Source organism: Camelus dromedarius, chromosome 1 (genome assembly GCF_036321535.1).
Source record: "Camelus dromedarius isolate mCamDro1 chromosome 1, mCamDro1.pat, whole genome shotgun sequence".
Taxonomy (NCBI): domain Eukaryota; kingdom Metazoa; phylum Chordata; class Mammalia; order Artiodactyla; family Camelidae; genus Camelus; species Camelus dromedarius.
This window is the reverse complement of record NC_087436.1, coordinates 37,969,519-37,986,529: the sequence shown is the minus strand read 5'-3', so window position 1 is coordinate 37,986,529 and position 17,011 is coordinate 37,969,519. Positions and strand designations below refer to the sequence as shown.

Sequence of the window (17,011 nt, the reverse complement as noted above, 5' to 3'; positions counted from 1 at the left end):
TGTACTGAATTCTGTCTAAAATCCTGGGGCTTCCAGTTGAGGCCCTCACCGTGTTCCCCTTGGTCAAAGGCTGGGATTTGTTCTCTTTTTGTGAAGTTAGTACCTGAGAGCTGCACCTGGACACCCTGAGGCAGTTTCAAGGCCCAAATATTCAAGTGAATACAAGACTATTAAATTTGGGTTCCTTACTGCAGTTTGTTTAGTTTGAAAATAAACAGGAAAGTGTATCAGAGTCAGTGGAATGAGAAAATATTTAACTGAATAAAAGGCATGTAATGTGTGTGCAGGAGGTAAGGGGGTGGTCTCTGAAGCCAGCCTACCTGCGTTCCAATCTCAGCTCTGCTACTCACTTGCTTGTGCCTCGATTTCTCATTTTTCAAAAAGAGATGACAATAATACCTACCTCGTAGGGGCTTACATGCATTGTTAATTGCACCGGCGAACTGCTGTGAGGCTTACGTGAATGAATACGTGTGAATGTCTAGAACATCGTACCTGGCATGTGATTAGTGGTCTTTGTATTTATGTTAATTATTACTATTACTCTCATTAATAAAGTTTATATTAAAACAAAGTAAAAAAGCAAATTAGTTGAATTCGACATATTACCCATTCTTGAGAAAACTCAAAAGGTATTTTTTTCCCTGTGGCAATTTAAAGATCCTCTTCTGTAGTACAATCATGTGAGACAATAGAATGTGCACCCATAGTGCCCAGGTTTTGGTTAACGTTGTTAATTTTGATAAGAGGAACCAGGGCCTATAGGTTGACATCTTTAAAATACATTATTGGCACCACTGTGACAACTGCACACACACAAGATAACCTACACTACACCGAAACTAACTTAAACCTCTTTAATAATGCTCATTGTGAAATGAGTATTTTGAGTATGCACATTTACGTCATATTATGAGTAGTAATATTTGTCTAATCCTTTACTGTCTCTGAAGACATTTTATATTTAGCAATTACTCCAGCTCCTAATATCAATATAATGTGAATATTATATTTTGAATTAGAATGAGAAACCCAGTGTGGATCTGCTCTAATGAGCACAGAAGTTGCCCCTCTCCTCCTCCACAAAGACAAGACGAGCATTTTAACAGGACCTCAGAGGGTCCCTTTTATTGCTTACAGAACTGAAGTGGAAAGCTAGAATATTATTATACTGGAAAGGATATTATGATTTTGTGTTTTCTCTAAAGTTTTGTTTTACAGCTAAGGTAAAAAGTGAAATCCAGGAGAAGCCTAAATTAGAATTGCTCTTAAGGGGGTTAGACATGTCTCTTAAAATTTGAAAAAATATGGCATTTATACACAGACCACAAGCACTTTCAAAAGGCCGAACTGAGAAGGAATTGTGTGAAAGGCAGAGCAGTGAAAAGATGGATAGAACAAAATCAAGAAGAAATATTTTAAAACAACACCCAATTTCCAAGTGGAAAGTTCACATAAAGTATCTAATTGTGTCTTAAACTGAATAGTGAGCTAAGAAATGTCGCTGGATGGAGGGGGAGCTGCTCACATTTTTTATAGCATGCAGGGCAGATGCTTGAGCCTGAAAAAGCCACATATAACACAGTGACAATAGTCCAGTGAGAGGTGCCGACAGCAGAGGCACACAGGGCATCCTCAGAAAGAGAACGAAAGACAGCACCGCGCATGCCCTGTGGAGCATTGAGCCGCCCTTCCTTGTTTTCCCCCTCTCCCGATAACTTACATTATTTTCAACATCTTTTTTTGCAAATATACTTGCTAGCATGCATTAATTAGTGGTCACACGCTGACAGGCACACCTCTGCTCAAGAAATGCTGGCATTTGCAATACTGGCAAATGCTCTGCCAGACGGCATCCTTCTCTTTTTTATCATTAAAATGTTTCATTCGCTTTACTTGGCAGTTTGTCGTTGATCACTCCTATTACTCCTAAAAAGTGGTTCACATTTCAAAGAATCGGGATGCTTGGGGAGTTTGGATTTTTGTTTCTTTCATCGCTGTCTTTAAAAAAAAAAGTTATCCCCAAACCTCCATCATAAATATGAACATATAATTTTGGACACACCACCTTTATTTTCTCAGGTAAGTATTTTTTAAATAGGTACAGTTTTTATAATTAACACTAAAGAGGTAGAGTATCATCTTACCCTGGTGTGAGTACGAATGTGCATCTTCAGCCCGTCATTTTTACTGAATCCTTTTTCGCAGTAAGGGCATTGATAGGGACGTTCACCTACAAGATAAAGGAAGGCTTCCTGTCAGAGAAATTGCAGCAGCAAAGCAAGCCCTGTGCCACCCCTCCTCCTGCACTCAGAGCCTGGGTTCCGACCACAAACGCTCCGCGCATAGGAAGAGGCTCCAGGCGCCGCAGGGCTGACCCCCAGGAGGGCTGACCCCCAGGAGGGCTGACCCCCAAGGGCAGCTTAGGGCAGGGGAGGTCCACTCTCCCCGCTGAGGAGGGGGTCTGAGCCTGGAGCACTTTCAGATCAGAAACATACAACATCCGTCAGCAGCAGACTTGCTCCATTTTCTTTTTCATATTCGAGCCCAAATGAAATCTCCTAATCTTAAGAATTTGCTAATAAGATTTTATAACAGTCCATTTGCTCTGTCACTGTTCGGCACACTATAGGGATCTTTGTTTCATTGATACTTTGCTTTTTAAAAAAAGAGTTAAATTAATATGTAATAACATATAATGGAAAAGAACCTGAAAACAAAAAAATATGCATGTGTATGTATAACTGAAGCACTTTTCTGTACACTTGAAACTAACATTGTAAATCAGCTACACTTCAATACAAATTTTTAAAAAAATAAAAAAGATTTCACAGTCTTTCTCGGTTAAGGTGATGAGTTTTAAAAGAAATTCATAAAATTAGTATATGTTAAACAGAACCACTGGTAGTTAAACTAAATAATAATTGATCCATACTTTCTGTTATAACCAAGGAGAGGTTATATCTAGAGGTGATTATTTAGAAAACAGACAAACCATTTTTTTAAATAAGCAAGCATACGCATACACGTCACATTTTTTTTTAAAAATTCTATGGTAGAATGACAAAAATATGACAAAAATTTAATCTCTAGGAGGAATGTGTAGCTGCCCACGGGTCAAAGCCTAATTATTCAGAATGGACAGTAACTCATAACCACTCACTTATTGACTCTTTCACGGAACAATGTACTTACATGACAGGATGCTAGACTCCAACTACAATCAAAGATCAACACAAAATATATGAGCCTTCAGTAGGTGTAAAACTTCTGTCTTCCCTGCCCCTGGAGACAGGCCTTCTGACAAGTTGTGTGCTCATCCCCTCCTCTCTCACGTCCCATTTGGTTCTCACTCTCCTTCAATCAAGTATCATGCTCATTATTCCAGTGAACTCCCCATCAGGTCCACAATGAGCTCCTTGTAGCTCCATCCAACGGCCACTTTCCATCACGGCCTCTCTGACCTCTCCCCACTTGCTTCACAAAATGGACAGCTACATTCCTGGGTCCGGTGGCCTCGAGGCACAAGGGGCCTTGCTCTGTTCTATGAACATTATGTTTTCACCAGTAACATCACGTGGAAGCAGCTGGAGCCCAGCCCCCAGCACAGAGGCACTGTCCCAGCCTCTCCCTGAGGAACTCTCCCTTTGGGCACTGTAAAATGGTGACAACCATCCAAAATGGAAAAAAACAGAAACAAAAACCTAAAAATAACAATGGCAGCACAAACAGGAACTGAACTCTTTAATGAACTAGTCAGACTGGCCAACTTCTTCCCTGAGACAAAAATCAGCCTCTGTATTAAGTACATCGACCTGGAATTCTTGACCTTATTATACCGTGAACCTGGGAAGGTGTGACTTTTCATTCACACACAAAAAAATAAAGACTTAAGAGTCCAATTTATTTGGACAACTAAGAAAATATAATCTTATTTTAACTCTAAATTGATAGAATGAAGTTATCTTCATTCCAGATCTCTCTGTTGAGCAGTCTGGGGATACCCACCTGTCTACCAGGTACCTTCATTTGGGTATCTCATGAACAACTCAAATTCGGCATTCATGAGCTTTATCCTCTGATCCTGTGTGTCCTGTATGTCCTGTCCTGATTGGCTACACCACATTCATCCCGTTACCAAATAAGAAACTTAGAGGGCCATTCAAGGTACCCCTTTTTCACTCACGTCTCCCTATATCTAATCTAAGTCATATTAATGTCACTTCTCTGATATTTCTAGAATTTTATTCCCTGAGGGTGATGACAAGAATGAAAATAACATTCACAGCAGCAGTGCTAGTAGTAAGAGCAGCAGCAGCAGCAGGCGTCGTACCAGGAAGTACCATACGTTCGTAACCATTTAACCTTTAGCCATGCACACACAAAGCAAAACGCCTGGGAGAAAACAGCAAAATGTAAATGCTAGTGGCGGTGACTCCTGCATCACAGAAGCCCAGATCATCTTTTATTTTCTTCTTCATAGAGTACGAAAAGCAAAGTAATTTTTTTAGACTTTCAAAATAAGTTTGTTTTACACTGTTGATAAAGAAGAATGTTAAAATAGTTCCTTCTTATTTATCTATTAAAATCAAATCAGTCTAGCTTACAGCTAAAGTATGATAAAGAGTAAAGTGGTTGATACTTACAAAAAGTTGTTTCAGAACTTTTTAGCCATCCTAAAATAATTTAATATTCATAGCTATTCTCATTGTATCACACAGCTTCATGTGTGGTATTGCTCTCCAGACAGCAATAGAAGAGCCAGCAAAAAAAGACAATCAAAGACTTATAGTCATCAGATAAGTTATATGTTAATCAAGCCTAACATAATATACCAGGTTGCTATTCTCTTTCGTGATAGCCAAAACTGATTAAGCAAAGAAAGAGATATAGTTATGAATACTAAGAAATTTTACAGAATGCAGCATAATAAATTCATTCCCTAATTTCCCTGGTGTCATAATATAGAAATTTCCACCACAGACCTGAGCTTTTTCTCCTCTTTTGGAATCTGATTGTCCTGAGTTTGAATACTGCTCATCCTCTTCTAGTTGCAAATTCTGGGAAGTTATGCAACCTCACTGAACCTCTGAAAAACGGGATAAATTGTACCTATCTCTGAGGTACCCTGGCCATATATATCAGGCTTGTTTAAGGCCGTCTCTAGGTCAGTTACCATGGAACAATGATTAACAGCACTCCCTTTCACTTACACAAGTGACCCGATTGGGACAATGCAAATAACTGGTCACCTATTATGGACAGCACTGTGCCTTCACCCCAAAATCATACGTTGAAGTCCTAACCCCAGCACCTCGGAATATGACCTGATTTGGAAGTCAGGCTGTTGTAAATGTTAGTAGAGTAGCGTGGGTCCCTAATCTTACATGACTGGTGTCCTTATAAGAAGATGGCTGTGTAGAGACAGAGCCGGGACAATGCCATGTGAAGAGTGGAGTTACACTGCCACAGGCAAGCAACTGCCAGAAGCCAGAAGAAGAGCCTGGAAAAAGCCTTCCCTGGTGCCTTCAAAGGGAGTGTTGTCCTGCCAACACCTTGATCTCAGATGTCTAGCCTCCCGAACAGCCAGACAATAATTTTCTCTTGTTTACACTACTCAGCCTGTGGTTCTTTGTTTCAGCAGTCCTAGCAAGCTAACTCAATCACCCTGCTCATAATGGTGGCCATTGTTATCATCACTGATGTCTGCCCGCTGTCTGGGAGGCCTCTGCAGACTGCTCAGAAGAGAAACTGGTACCTCGAGGTGATAGGTGTTTCCACCCCATTGCCATCCCAACGCTAAGATCCAGCGATACTGAGTTGATAGGCTTGGGAAACTTAGGTAAGTTCAACTCCACTCATTCATTTACTATTCAGAATAGAATACCCATTTTAAAGGATGTCACTGGGTAAACAGCTCTGATAAACAAAATTTATTTGAAAACTAGTGTGCGGTTTGTAAATCAACCACGACTACATTAAACTACCTCTCGACCCTTCTGGCTGCAGCATGATTAGGGCAATCCTACCTTTCTTAGACTATGAGGACAACACTATCTGCTGTCCCACACAATCTGAAGCTGAAGGTTACCTGTACAAGTCAACATGCTGATAAATATTAAAGTCATTTTCATTTGCCTAATTTGCATATTAAAGACAAGCTGTTATGCTTAGAGTTTTTTCTACATTATGGATGTGATATTTTCCCTCATTATTGCAAATTATTGTGATGAGTATGTTTCCAAGAAATATTTCTGTCTACACATAAAATTTTCCTGGTATGAACAGGAATTATCATTTAATTTGAGTCAACTCAAAGAATACAGATCTTTCTTACTTGAACACGGCCATTACATAGGTCTTGATATAAAATAGGATGCAAATCCAAATAACTATTATTTTTAAGTATCTCTGATAGATTTAGATACTATATTTTGCATAGGCTAATAGCAATGTTCAAATTCTAACATGAAAATTAGTTAATCTGAAAATTAGCTGAAAAATAGAGCTAAAAACCCACCTAAATGGAAGTAACAATAGCAACAGCTGAAACATACAGGCCCATGAACAGCAGGCTCTGTTCTACTGTTCAGAACACTTAAGGTGTATTAGTAATTTTACTTCTCGTAACAAAGTTATAATCTAGGAATTCATACCTCTAGTTTACAAATAAGGAAAGTATGGCCCGGAAAAGATAAGTAATTTGCTCAAGATGGCACAGCTATTAAATGGCAGAATCAGAATTTTAACCCTTCATCTTTAACCTTTATGCCATTACATAAATTAATAATATGGCTAGTATTTTGTATAAATTAGGTTAGACTTTCCAAAGTTACTGACAAAAACTCTGCTTCTTGCAATTACAGCTGACATTAACCAGATCTTTCTGACTGGTTGATTGAGGCACTCTTTTAGTTATCAAAGCTCATCAGGAAAAAGTCGGGGGCAGGTTAGGAATGTGTGTTATATCTCAAAGCAGATCCCAAGTGGCTGTGAACACTGACATAATATTAAAGTGTGTCTTGAGAACTACATAGAGGTAATCATCTTCAACATTTAGAAGGGCAAAACAGTACTGACAAATATCCCATACTACACTGTGAGATTTAGCTACCAATAGTTAGATTTAATGAGCATAGGAGTATAAATAATATTGAAGTGTACTTAACAGCAAAATATTTTCCACTTAACTAAGGAAAATAGATGTGTTCTTTGCATCTGCTTCTTTAAATTATGTTCTGACACTGAATAACATTAAAATCCACTTCTGTTTTCTTCAAACATATCAAGGACCAAACGGAAGCATGATGGCAACTGTAAAAGGGTGATTTTAAGCTGACTTTAAAAGGTGCCACAAAGTAGATACTTCATGAAGCAAATTTATTCATTCATGAAATATCTATTTTTTGAGCACATATCATCTGCTAATTACTGTCCTGGGCTTTGGGAATGCAGCTGCTAACAGATGCACAAAATCACTGCCTCTTCAAAACCTCTGTAGAAGTGGACAGGAAAAAGACTCAGTTAAAATCCTTAGGAAAGGCAAAAGAACTGAATGAATGTAGTTCCTTGATGCCAATTTAACATTATTCAGGCACACTTTTTATAACTCTTAATATCTGTATTAGGAGCATTTTAGCTTACTGGACTTGAAATAAGTGACTCCACATCCTCACTGCTGGCACACCTTGAGATGGAAGTACCTTAAAAGTATTTGAAATATTAAGAAAAGAGCTCCAGAAAATTGCAGATGGCCTTCCAACGGTAGCTGGTGGTAATGAAGGGGGACATCTGGATGCCACATGGAAGACCTTACCCAGAGTCAACCCTGGTCCCCAAACAAGTTACCTTGAGTCTTTCACTAAGAAAATGCATTATGACCAAACCACTCATTGGCAAGTATGGCTGGAAACAGTAGGAAAAATCTGATTCTACTTTAACATATGCCATTAGGATTACAATTTATTGACTTTACCATTATTTTCTGTAATATAATTAGAGACATCAGAAGAACTCTAGGCCTCAATAAAGGATTAACATACTACTATTAAAATATACCACTATTATAAAATCCTTTATGAAATTTGTGAAGGGATTTTGGGTTAGCGTGAACCTTCATGATTAAAAGAAGGACAATAAAGTCATCTTGAACAGATCCTTTCTAAAGATCTATGTTTACATAACATGAAATTAATAAAGAAAAATCTTGCAAAGCTTGACATACTTACATCAGATATCTTGATAGTCTTAAATTAGACCATAGATTTAATTTTAGATATGAACTTGACTACTCTAGCAGAGGGCTCAAAGATCAAGTTTCATTTCATACTACTAAACGCATTGAATGAAAAAGACTTACGAATGTTAACCACGATCAACCTTGAAGATTAAAAAATGTACAACAAAGTGGTTAAAATGATGAAGTTTATGTTTTGTATATTTTACCACAATTTAAAAAAAAAAAGTGTATAGCCAATGAGCCCTATACTTTGAGAGATTTTTAAACAAGCAGAAAAATTTAACTACATATAATCCACATTTTAAGAGATTCTGATTAAAATAAACATAGGCTATTTCTAGAAAGGACTTTAATAATTTTAATTTCCATTTTGTCAGTATATTTTTAAAAACCTACATGGATTTCTGGGAACTCCAATAATTCTCTGAAAAGATGAAAAGATGTATATACAGAGAAAATGTAATTTAAGATGTAGTAAAGTCAAACTTTTATTTTTGATGAATCCAAATTAAATAATGTTTAGATAATTAAATTAAATACCGTTTAAAGATCTGGAGCCATAGTTTTTATTTTTACTTTGAGTTTTTTAACAAAAATTAGCTTTGGAGATGGCAACTTTCAAGTGAAAAAGCACACCTCAGAACTGTATGTTTCATGAAAAAATACTCTTAAGATGGTTTCACATGGTTGAACTTTAAAATGTATATATCATATGGGAATTCTTTAGAAGAGCTTTTTATTTGTTTTTCACAAATATCACAGGACTGGCTTATTTTGCTGTTGTGGACTAAAGAAATTGTTACAAAACCTCAAAGTGACTCATTCTAAATGAAAATTAAACCAAAAAATATAATGTGCAAGCACTTTCCTATCACTTTTCCAATTCTGTCGTTCTAATTCCCTCAACTTAGGGAGGCTCTAATAAATTAGAAGTGCACCACAGAGAGAAGTGAAATGGTACACTGACAAATGGGAGTAGCTCAAGTTCATTCTTGGCAATTTTCTATGAATTAAAACACTTTTTTTTTTTCCTGCAGCAAAAGAGTCATGAAACCCCACTGACCTCACCAAACCCCACACGGTTGCTCTTAGAATGCTCCTATTAATCAAATCCTGCATAATTTCACTTGCCATCTTCGAAAGAAAGACAACAAAAATCTGAACTTGACATTTACTCCTTGAATATCTACAGAAGTTTTAGAAATTTAAAGAGTTTACTATTACAAGAAAGTGGGCAATAAAATGTAAGAACTGAAAGGTGACTGAATGAGGGAACCTTTGCTTCTCAAAATACAATGGCCAACTGAATCAAAACAAATTGAGTCTGCTTTTAAATTCAAGTTTCTGTGGAGCTCCAAAAAAGTAAAAGAGCCATCCTTTTCCTTAAGAATCTTCAGTTATGGGATCCCTTCCTCATTTCTGAAAAAATGCCAAATCAAGTGAGGTGTGGTCCACTGGGAAGAATTAAAAACAGGAGAGCCATGTGCTCACGAACTTTCTAGTCTGAAATAGTAAAAAACCTGACCTATTTTATGGGTTGAGGGCAAAACAAAAACTGAGTTTTACTGATGCAAATAAAATAGGATGTGAGATGCAGAATAAAAGAGGACAAGAGGTACTGAATATTTTTAAACTATAACAAGCTAGGAAGAGAAAGGTAGAGGTTTCCTATCCAGGATGCCCTGGCTCTGGCCAACCAGGTGTATAAATGACCCCCCCTCCCCATTAAATGTGATTTGTCTGAAGAGAGGAAGGCACCTTCCTGAGGTCCTTGATGTGAGCACTGACAGAGCAAAGTGGATTGTTTCACAAGCAGGAGAAACACTGGAACAATCTAGACACCGAGAAAGTTTTAAAGGTTCTGACCAAGAAAGAAAATCTCCTACCTGAGTTCTCCACACTGCAATGGGAAGAGACACTTTGCAGTAAGGTCGGTAAGTTGAAGTCAGGTCATTAATGATTCGGTTTTGTTGTTAGGGAGTCAGACTTTGGTGGGAATATCATTAATCTTTTCCACCAGCAGTTTTCCATGTTTAGGAATTTCTACCAGAAGTTTTATTTAGCCCAGTATTTACGAGCATAGTCTGTGAACAGTCGGCGGGGAATGATGAAGCAGTTAAACCTTAGGTGCCGGAGCACAGAGGGGTTTTCCTGACCACGGTGCTGGCAAGGAAGAATCAAGAGTATATAACTTTGAGCAGCAAGAAACCCAGAAAATTATTCTCTTGATTCAAAACCTAGAGAGGCTATTGAAACCTTCCCCAGCCCTGAGGCACGATTCAGAGTTCCAGGAAAGTAGCTCAGAGAGAAGCTGTTCTTGCCAGGGGATGGGGAATGGTAGCGACGGTCGGAGAGAGCACGTATCAGAGGAAGTCAGATCTCCTTTAGTTTTCTAAACTAAAGGAAAATGCTGTGTTCTAGATTTAATAGAGGTAGCAACTGATACCATCAGCTGATAATTTATAGAAATAGAAATAGTTTCAACAGTGAAAACTGTTGCATAGGCCACTTCTGTTTCTGAGGATCCCCACAGATCAAAAACTAAAGAAGTAATAGAAATAGTTACATAAAGGATGGTACACTTTAAATGATCCATCTTATCAGAGTCTCTGTGACTATATTATTAATTCACTTGATATCATTCATCACACTAGATTCCAAGACAGATGTCACTCCCTCACTCTTTCCTCTGCCTCATACCCCAGCTTGTGACTAATCTTGACATAAACATTTTACTTTTTGCATTAAAAAACTAAGGCTTTTGATATTTTTGAAAAAAAGTAAAAAACAGACAATCATATTGCCAATGAAAGTCAAAATGAGTGTTTCTCTAAGTTGCTACATATGCTCATTACTAGCCAAAATCAACTGGGGGGGACTGGATGCAGGAATAAAGAGGAAAAATGGCATATTCCACTGATGTGGTTGATCAGAAATTATCTGAAGTGTGAAAATCACACTGAGAAAATAAGAATTATACAGTTCAAGACCTAACCTATGATTAATAAGCTCTCAATCTCAATCTCTGAAGTGTGTTGGGGGTAAAATCTTTTATTTCTGTGCAGATTCTACACTCAACTATTCTGTTAACTCTTAGATTACTTGTAGGTAAAAGAATATTTGATTTGACTTAATGTTAGTAAATAACCACTTAGAAAACAAACATAGCAAAATAAATTCCCTCTCAATATACAGAGGTAATCTAATTATGAAATATGAAAAGACATGTTTACATTTTCATGTGTGTTGGTAATAACTTTGACTATTTATTTTTGTTTATGAGTAATTGTCATTATTATCTTATTCACAGCTGCTGTTTTTATAACTATGGACAAATATTCTACAAAGAATGAAAAAATTCTTTTAGAAAAACTAGTAGAGAAGAAAAAAAAACAGAGGCTAAAATCCAAGTTTCATCAAATCATAATATACCAATTCTTTATTTCTAAGATGATCACAGGTAGTTACCAAAAAATTAAATATTTCCCAAGACAGTGATTTATGACTACACTCAAATAACAGTGTGCAAGCAAGCCCAGAACAGAAGGGCCAACACAGCCGGTATCTATTAGCACGGAAAGTTGGTTGGGACTGTAGGCAAGTAATTAACCTTCTGGCCCAGAGCTTTAAAGCCCCAAAAGCTGTTCCTAGAATTTCTCTTATAATTTATGAACAACTGATGGAATTCCTGTCACAGTCCGTGGATTCCCTTGCGGAATTAACCCCAGCTTTTGCTGACCCTAAGAAGCTATAAACCAACAGGAGAATGTGCTCTACTATTTCAGCTGACCCACAGAGTGCCATCTCTGTCATTCTAGCATAGGAAACAGGATGATAAATTACAGAACTGCCCGCCCGGCAGACCTAAACATTCACCTTCACTAACGATGCTGGCAACACACAGTCCATGCATCCTGGCTCACCCCAAACCAGCTGTCTTTGACAGCAAATCCTCATCTATGTTCCAGAGACGATCTAACGCTGCTGCTAAAGGTGATAAAAAGATGATGATGACGACACTGGGGATAGAGGATTAGACCATATATCAAGGGAGTATGAGTACCTGTATTAAATACATGTAGGAAAAACAAAAACAAGACACACAGCAATGTTGGCAGCAACGGGTCACTTTACAGCATGTTTGCACCATGCTAGGCTAAAGCCTTAGTTTAGTTCTAGATGAACCACATATAAATTATGTAACCTTAGCAAATCATTGTATTTTGCTGGGCATTAGTTCAATTAAAGGCTTGAACTAGAAATCTCCTGAAATTATTTTCTAGCCTAAAAATGAAGACTATTATGTTTTAATAATCTACCCAATGTGCACACCTGCCGTGCATGCCCTTATTCTAATCGCCTAATTATGAAGAATGAGTGGACTCTAGAAGGTGGATACAAGGTTTGTGAAAAATAACATTTTCAAAGTTAATGGAAAAGTTCTGTCATGCTTCACCCTAGCAGTACAAAATGGTGACAGTGGGAATGGAGGAAATGGAGAAGGGAGAGGCAGCAGACAGAGAACAAAGATTGTGAAGCAAAGATACAACTGGTTGGTTATGTAAAATAGTAAAGGAAAAAGTCAATTAAAACGTGAAAGAATTGGAGAGATTTTTAAAATGTAGTTTTTAAACACTCTTAACAACAACAACAAAAGAAACAGAGATATAAATACTAAGATACCTCCCAGAACTAAAAGACAAGAGCAAGGTGATCATTGTCTTATAGAATGACCATTAGTCATGAGTCAATAAAATAAAACCTGTTCTAAGAAAACTAATATAAAGGAAACTGCCTTTAATGTTACTGTATCAGATAGGAAATGATGAAAGATACCAATTGGCAAACTGGCAGAAACATAAACTGAAGTCATATTTCCTCCTCATAAAACTTAGTGCGTTTTGATGTCACAAAAAAGAGGATTGGTTTCCCCAAATACTGATGGACAGTTTGAATACTATAAAAACAAAGAGAACTTGACTCCTTCAACGTAGTGGGAAAACAATGAAAAGACCGTTACCTCTATAAAAATCTCATCACATTGCAATGCATTCAAGTGTCCATACACCTCACTGAAAGGCTCCACTATCAATTAATAATCATTTCCAAGAAATGAAAGAAGTTATCTGCCCAGCTATATGACATTCTGGACAACAAAAACTTATGGAGACAGTAAAATTATCAGCAGTCACCAGGAGCTGAGAATTGGGGGATGAATAGACAAAGCACAGTGGATATTTAGGGCAGTGAAAATACTGTGGATGATATCATAATGGTGGATACATGTCCTTACACATGTGTCCAGACCCACAGAATGTCCACACCAACAGCGAATCATAATGCAAACTATGGACTTTGGGTGATTATAATGTGTCAGTGCAGGTTCATCAATTGTAACAAACATACCACTCTGGTTGGGAATACTGATAGTAGGGGATGCTACACTTGTGTAGGGGGCAGAAGTGGGTGGGGAAATCTCTTTACATCTTCTTTTATAAAGAATACATATGCTTTCCAATGTATTGTGGGAAAAAACTTTTGAATAATTCATGAGAATTGGAAATTTCATGGAATTCCTTTTTCAAAATTACTAAGCATGAAGTAATGATATTCTGCTTCTTCAGAAGAATCTGAGCTTTTTTCTGAGCAGTGTAATTGTAAGCAAAGACAAAACAAGACAACACGAGTCTGTTTATATTTAAAGAACATAAGTCTTCCTATTGAAAGAACCGGCTCTGAGGGAGATGTGAACAAGATGTGAGCTGTGATGCTGGATGTTCAGGAAACAGGTCTCAGCTGCACTGAGTTGGCATCTGTGTCCACTCCATTGTTCTCACTGGAATAAAACACTCCCACTTTTACTTATAAAAATTATGAAAATTTTCAAACAGGAAGGAAAATTAGAAAAACAGTACAATGAACCTGATATACTCTCACTAAGGTTTAATATTACCATATTTGCTTTCTCATTCTCATTTCTCTCTTTTTAACATATATTTTTATAGGTACTTCTTTTTGCTGGCCCATTTGAGAATAAGATGCAGAGACACGTCACACCTAAATAATTTTTAGCATGAATGTTCTAATTATAACAGTTACCTGCGTAATCATAAGATGAATATACTTTAAATATCTTTTTTCAAGAAAATATTATTATAGAAAAATTAGAAAACACAGAAAATCATGAAGAAAATTCAAACTATCCAAATATAAAATACAAAGGAATAACCATAGTTAATAATTTAGCATTTAACCTTTAAGATGTTAAAATAACAATATTTTATCCTTAACAAAAATATGCCATTTTGTTTTGTAAATAATCTTTCTCATTTTATGTTAACTAGTATATATTTATACAATCATTTTTATTGTCCATATAATATCCCAATTTATAGATATATCATAATTTATTGAACCATGCTCCTCAATGTTGGATATGCACACTCTATTTCCAATTTTTTGCTATTTATAAACAGTTCTTCAAGAAATAGGTCAATATTTTAAAAACAAACTTGATTGCTTATAATCTCTTATTTGACTTAGAAATTAAGCATCTTTTATGTTTATGCTTAATAAAGAGGGTAGTAATAATTTAAAAAGCTGAGGACAAGTTTTGATGTGACAAGATCAATTAAATTTACGAAAGATTATTTTGGAGGTCATTATGGCTTAATTTCAAGAAAGAAATTAGTGAGGCAAACATAAATAAAATACCACCAAACAATTTTCCCAGCTGAATTCTCCTTTAAATAGTTATTAAAAACAAAGGCTCAGTTAATTAGGAACATACCCATCTAAAGCATGTATTTCCAAAGATGATAATCATTAAGAAAATCCCATGATTATGTCAGACACCATGATATTAAATTAGCTCTTTAGCAATAGTCAATCCAGATCATTTTTATACACTAAGTTATTAAAGTTCTAGCATACTCAATAGTTTAAGATCTTGATGAAAGAGAGAAAAGGAAGGATACTGAACATAAAATTCCCAGTATGATATCCCATAAGAAAGGAAACTAAAGAAAAGGAGAAAAAGACAGTATCAGAAATCAAATCATTCAATAAAGCCTTGCCACCCAACGTTAATGAACACAATTCATTTGACTTTGGAAAAGTAGTCTTCAGTGGCAATATTACAGAAGACTTTCAGAGATCATACTTAAGAAAATTAACTGACCATCTGCTACAAACCAGCACTAAGTACTTTACAGACATTATTCAATTTATTCTTCACAAAAAGGACCTATGAGATAAAATGGGTTCTGAGAGGTTAGGCAGTTTGTGCAAAAGTGCACAGCTAGTAAGTGGTAGAGGCCAGGATTTGAATTCAAGTCAGTTGTCTCTGAAGCGCCACTCTTTCCAGGATGCAAAACAGACTCCCACAGCAGAGGAAGGTAGTGCTGGAAACACACTGGGACTTGCTTCTACTAAGCAGGGCAACTCTCTAGGTGGGGAAAGGGATGCAATCTCATTATAACTCAGACTTCTCTGAATCCTAACTAAAAAAATTTCAAATATCAGTAAATATCTTACTGATAGGATAATCTTTGAGGTTCTACCTTTTGGAATCTGCAGGCAAATTTAAAAGGTAAAGAAAGTCTACAATCTACCTACAAATATGCCCAAGTTTAGAAAGCCTTAAATGTTTCTCTGTTTACAATCGCAAACGTATCAAGCCAAAAGCAAACAGTACCTATAGAGGTGCAGCTTTGGCACACCTCCTACTTTTAAAATCCAGAGTCGGGCACAGGCAATGACAATGGGCACTAGCATGTTTCAGGAGCAACAGCAGCAGAAACATAAGAATTTATCAAGACAAAGTAACAGCACGAAACCAGTCTGAGCAATCAGATGACAGCAATGGTGCCAGTTAAACAGGATGGCCTCTGTCAGCTGGGTCCTTACCTTCATGGGCAACACACTCTTCTCTGCCTCGTCTACCTCACCTGGCCCCAAGACACACATACACACACATAAACACCCACCCCCAATCACCGCCCAACACACAGATATACACACACACCTACTCACACTCCTATCCCTTTGGGCATTTATCATTGGCTAGGGGTCCATCTAGAGCATTACCTCCCAAAACATTGTCTGTGTGTACTCCTGGGGATCCCCAAGATTCTTACACAAGCTCTTCAAGGTCAAAACTAGTTTTGCCATAATACTATTATGCTATTTACCTTTTTCACCACGTTGACTTTGCACTAATGGTACAAAAGTAACAATGGGTAAAACTGCTGGGCCTTCGTACAGATCAGGACAGTGGCCTCTGATGGTGCTAGTAGTCACTGTATCTTCACTGCCACACTCACAATAGAAATAATGCCAGTTTTGTAAAAATTATTAATTTTATAAAACCCTAATTTTTGAGTACCATAGTTTTAATATTCCCTGTGATAAAATGGGAACTAAGTACTTGCCATAAATATTGATATATGAAAGTTGCCTCAAGGAAAAGCACTTGTGTGACTGAGTTGTGAGCTGAACTAGGAGCTTATTTCATGGAACACCATTTTGACTTGAAATGTAACGACGGACAAATTATGGTTATTCACACTTGGGTCTTTGGTGAACAATTGTTTTTTGAAAATTAGAGAAGCCTGTCATTTCAAAAGAAAGAAAGGAAAGAAGGAAAGTACTTCTTACCAAACACGAGAATTAGAGCAGTCAATGCAAAATTTAGAATTTAGGAAAATCTGTATGTGCTACCATGTGCTCGAAGGCTTCTTAAAACTCAGAGTTGCCCAGTGAGACCAGTGA

At 37.0% G+C, this 17,011-nt stretch overlaps 1 protein-coding gene across 3 annotated transcripts in view; it reads right to left on the bottom strand.

Moving 5' to 3' along the window:
- PRDM5 (PR/SET domain 5) overlaps nucleotides 1-17,011 on the bottom strand; it is a 160,469-nt gene that overhangs the window by 40,183 nt on the left and 103,275 nt on the right. For all 3 annotated transcript variants that reach the window (XM_064477360.1, XM_031466691.2, XM_031466699.2), the window contains one exon: nucleotides 2,148-2,233. In XM_064477360.1, coding sequence (XP_064333430.1) covers nucleotides 2,148-2,233 — 86 coding nt within the window. The remainder of the gene's footprint in view (nucleotides 1-2,147; nucleotides 2,234-17,011) is intronic.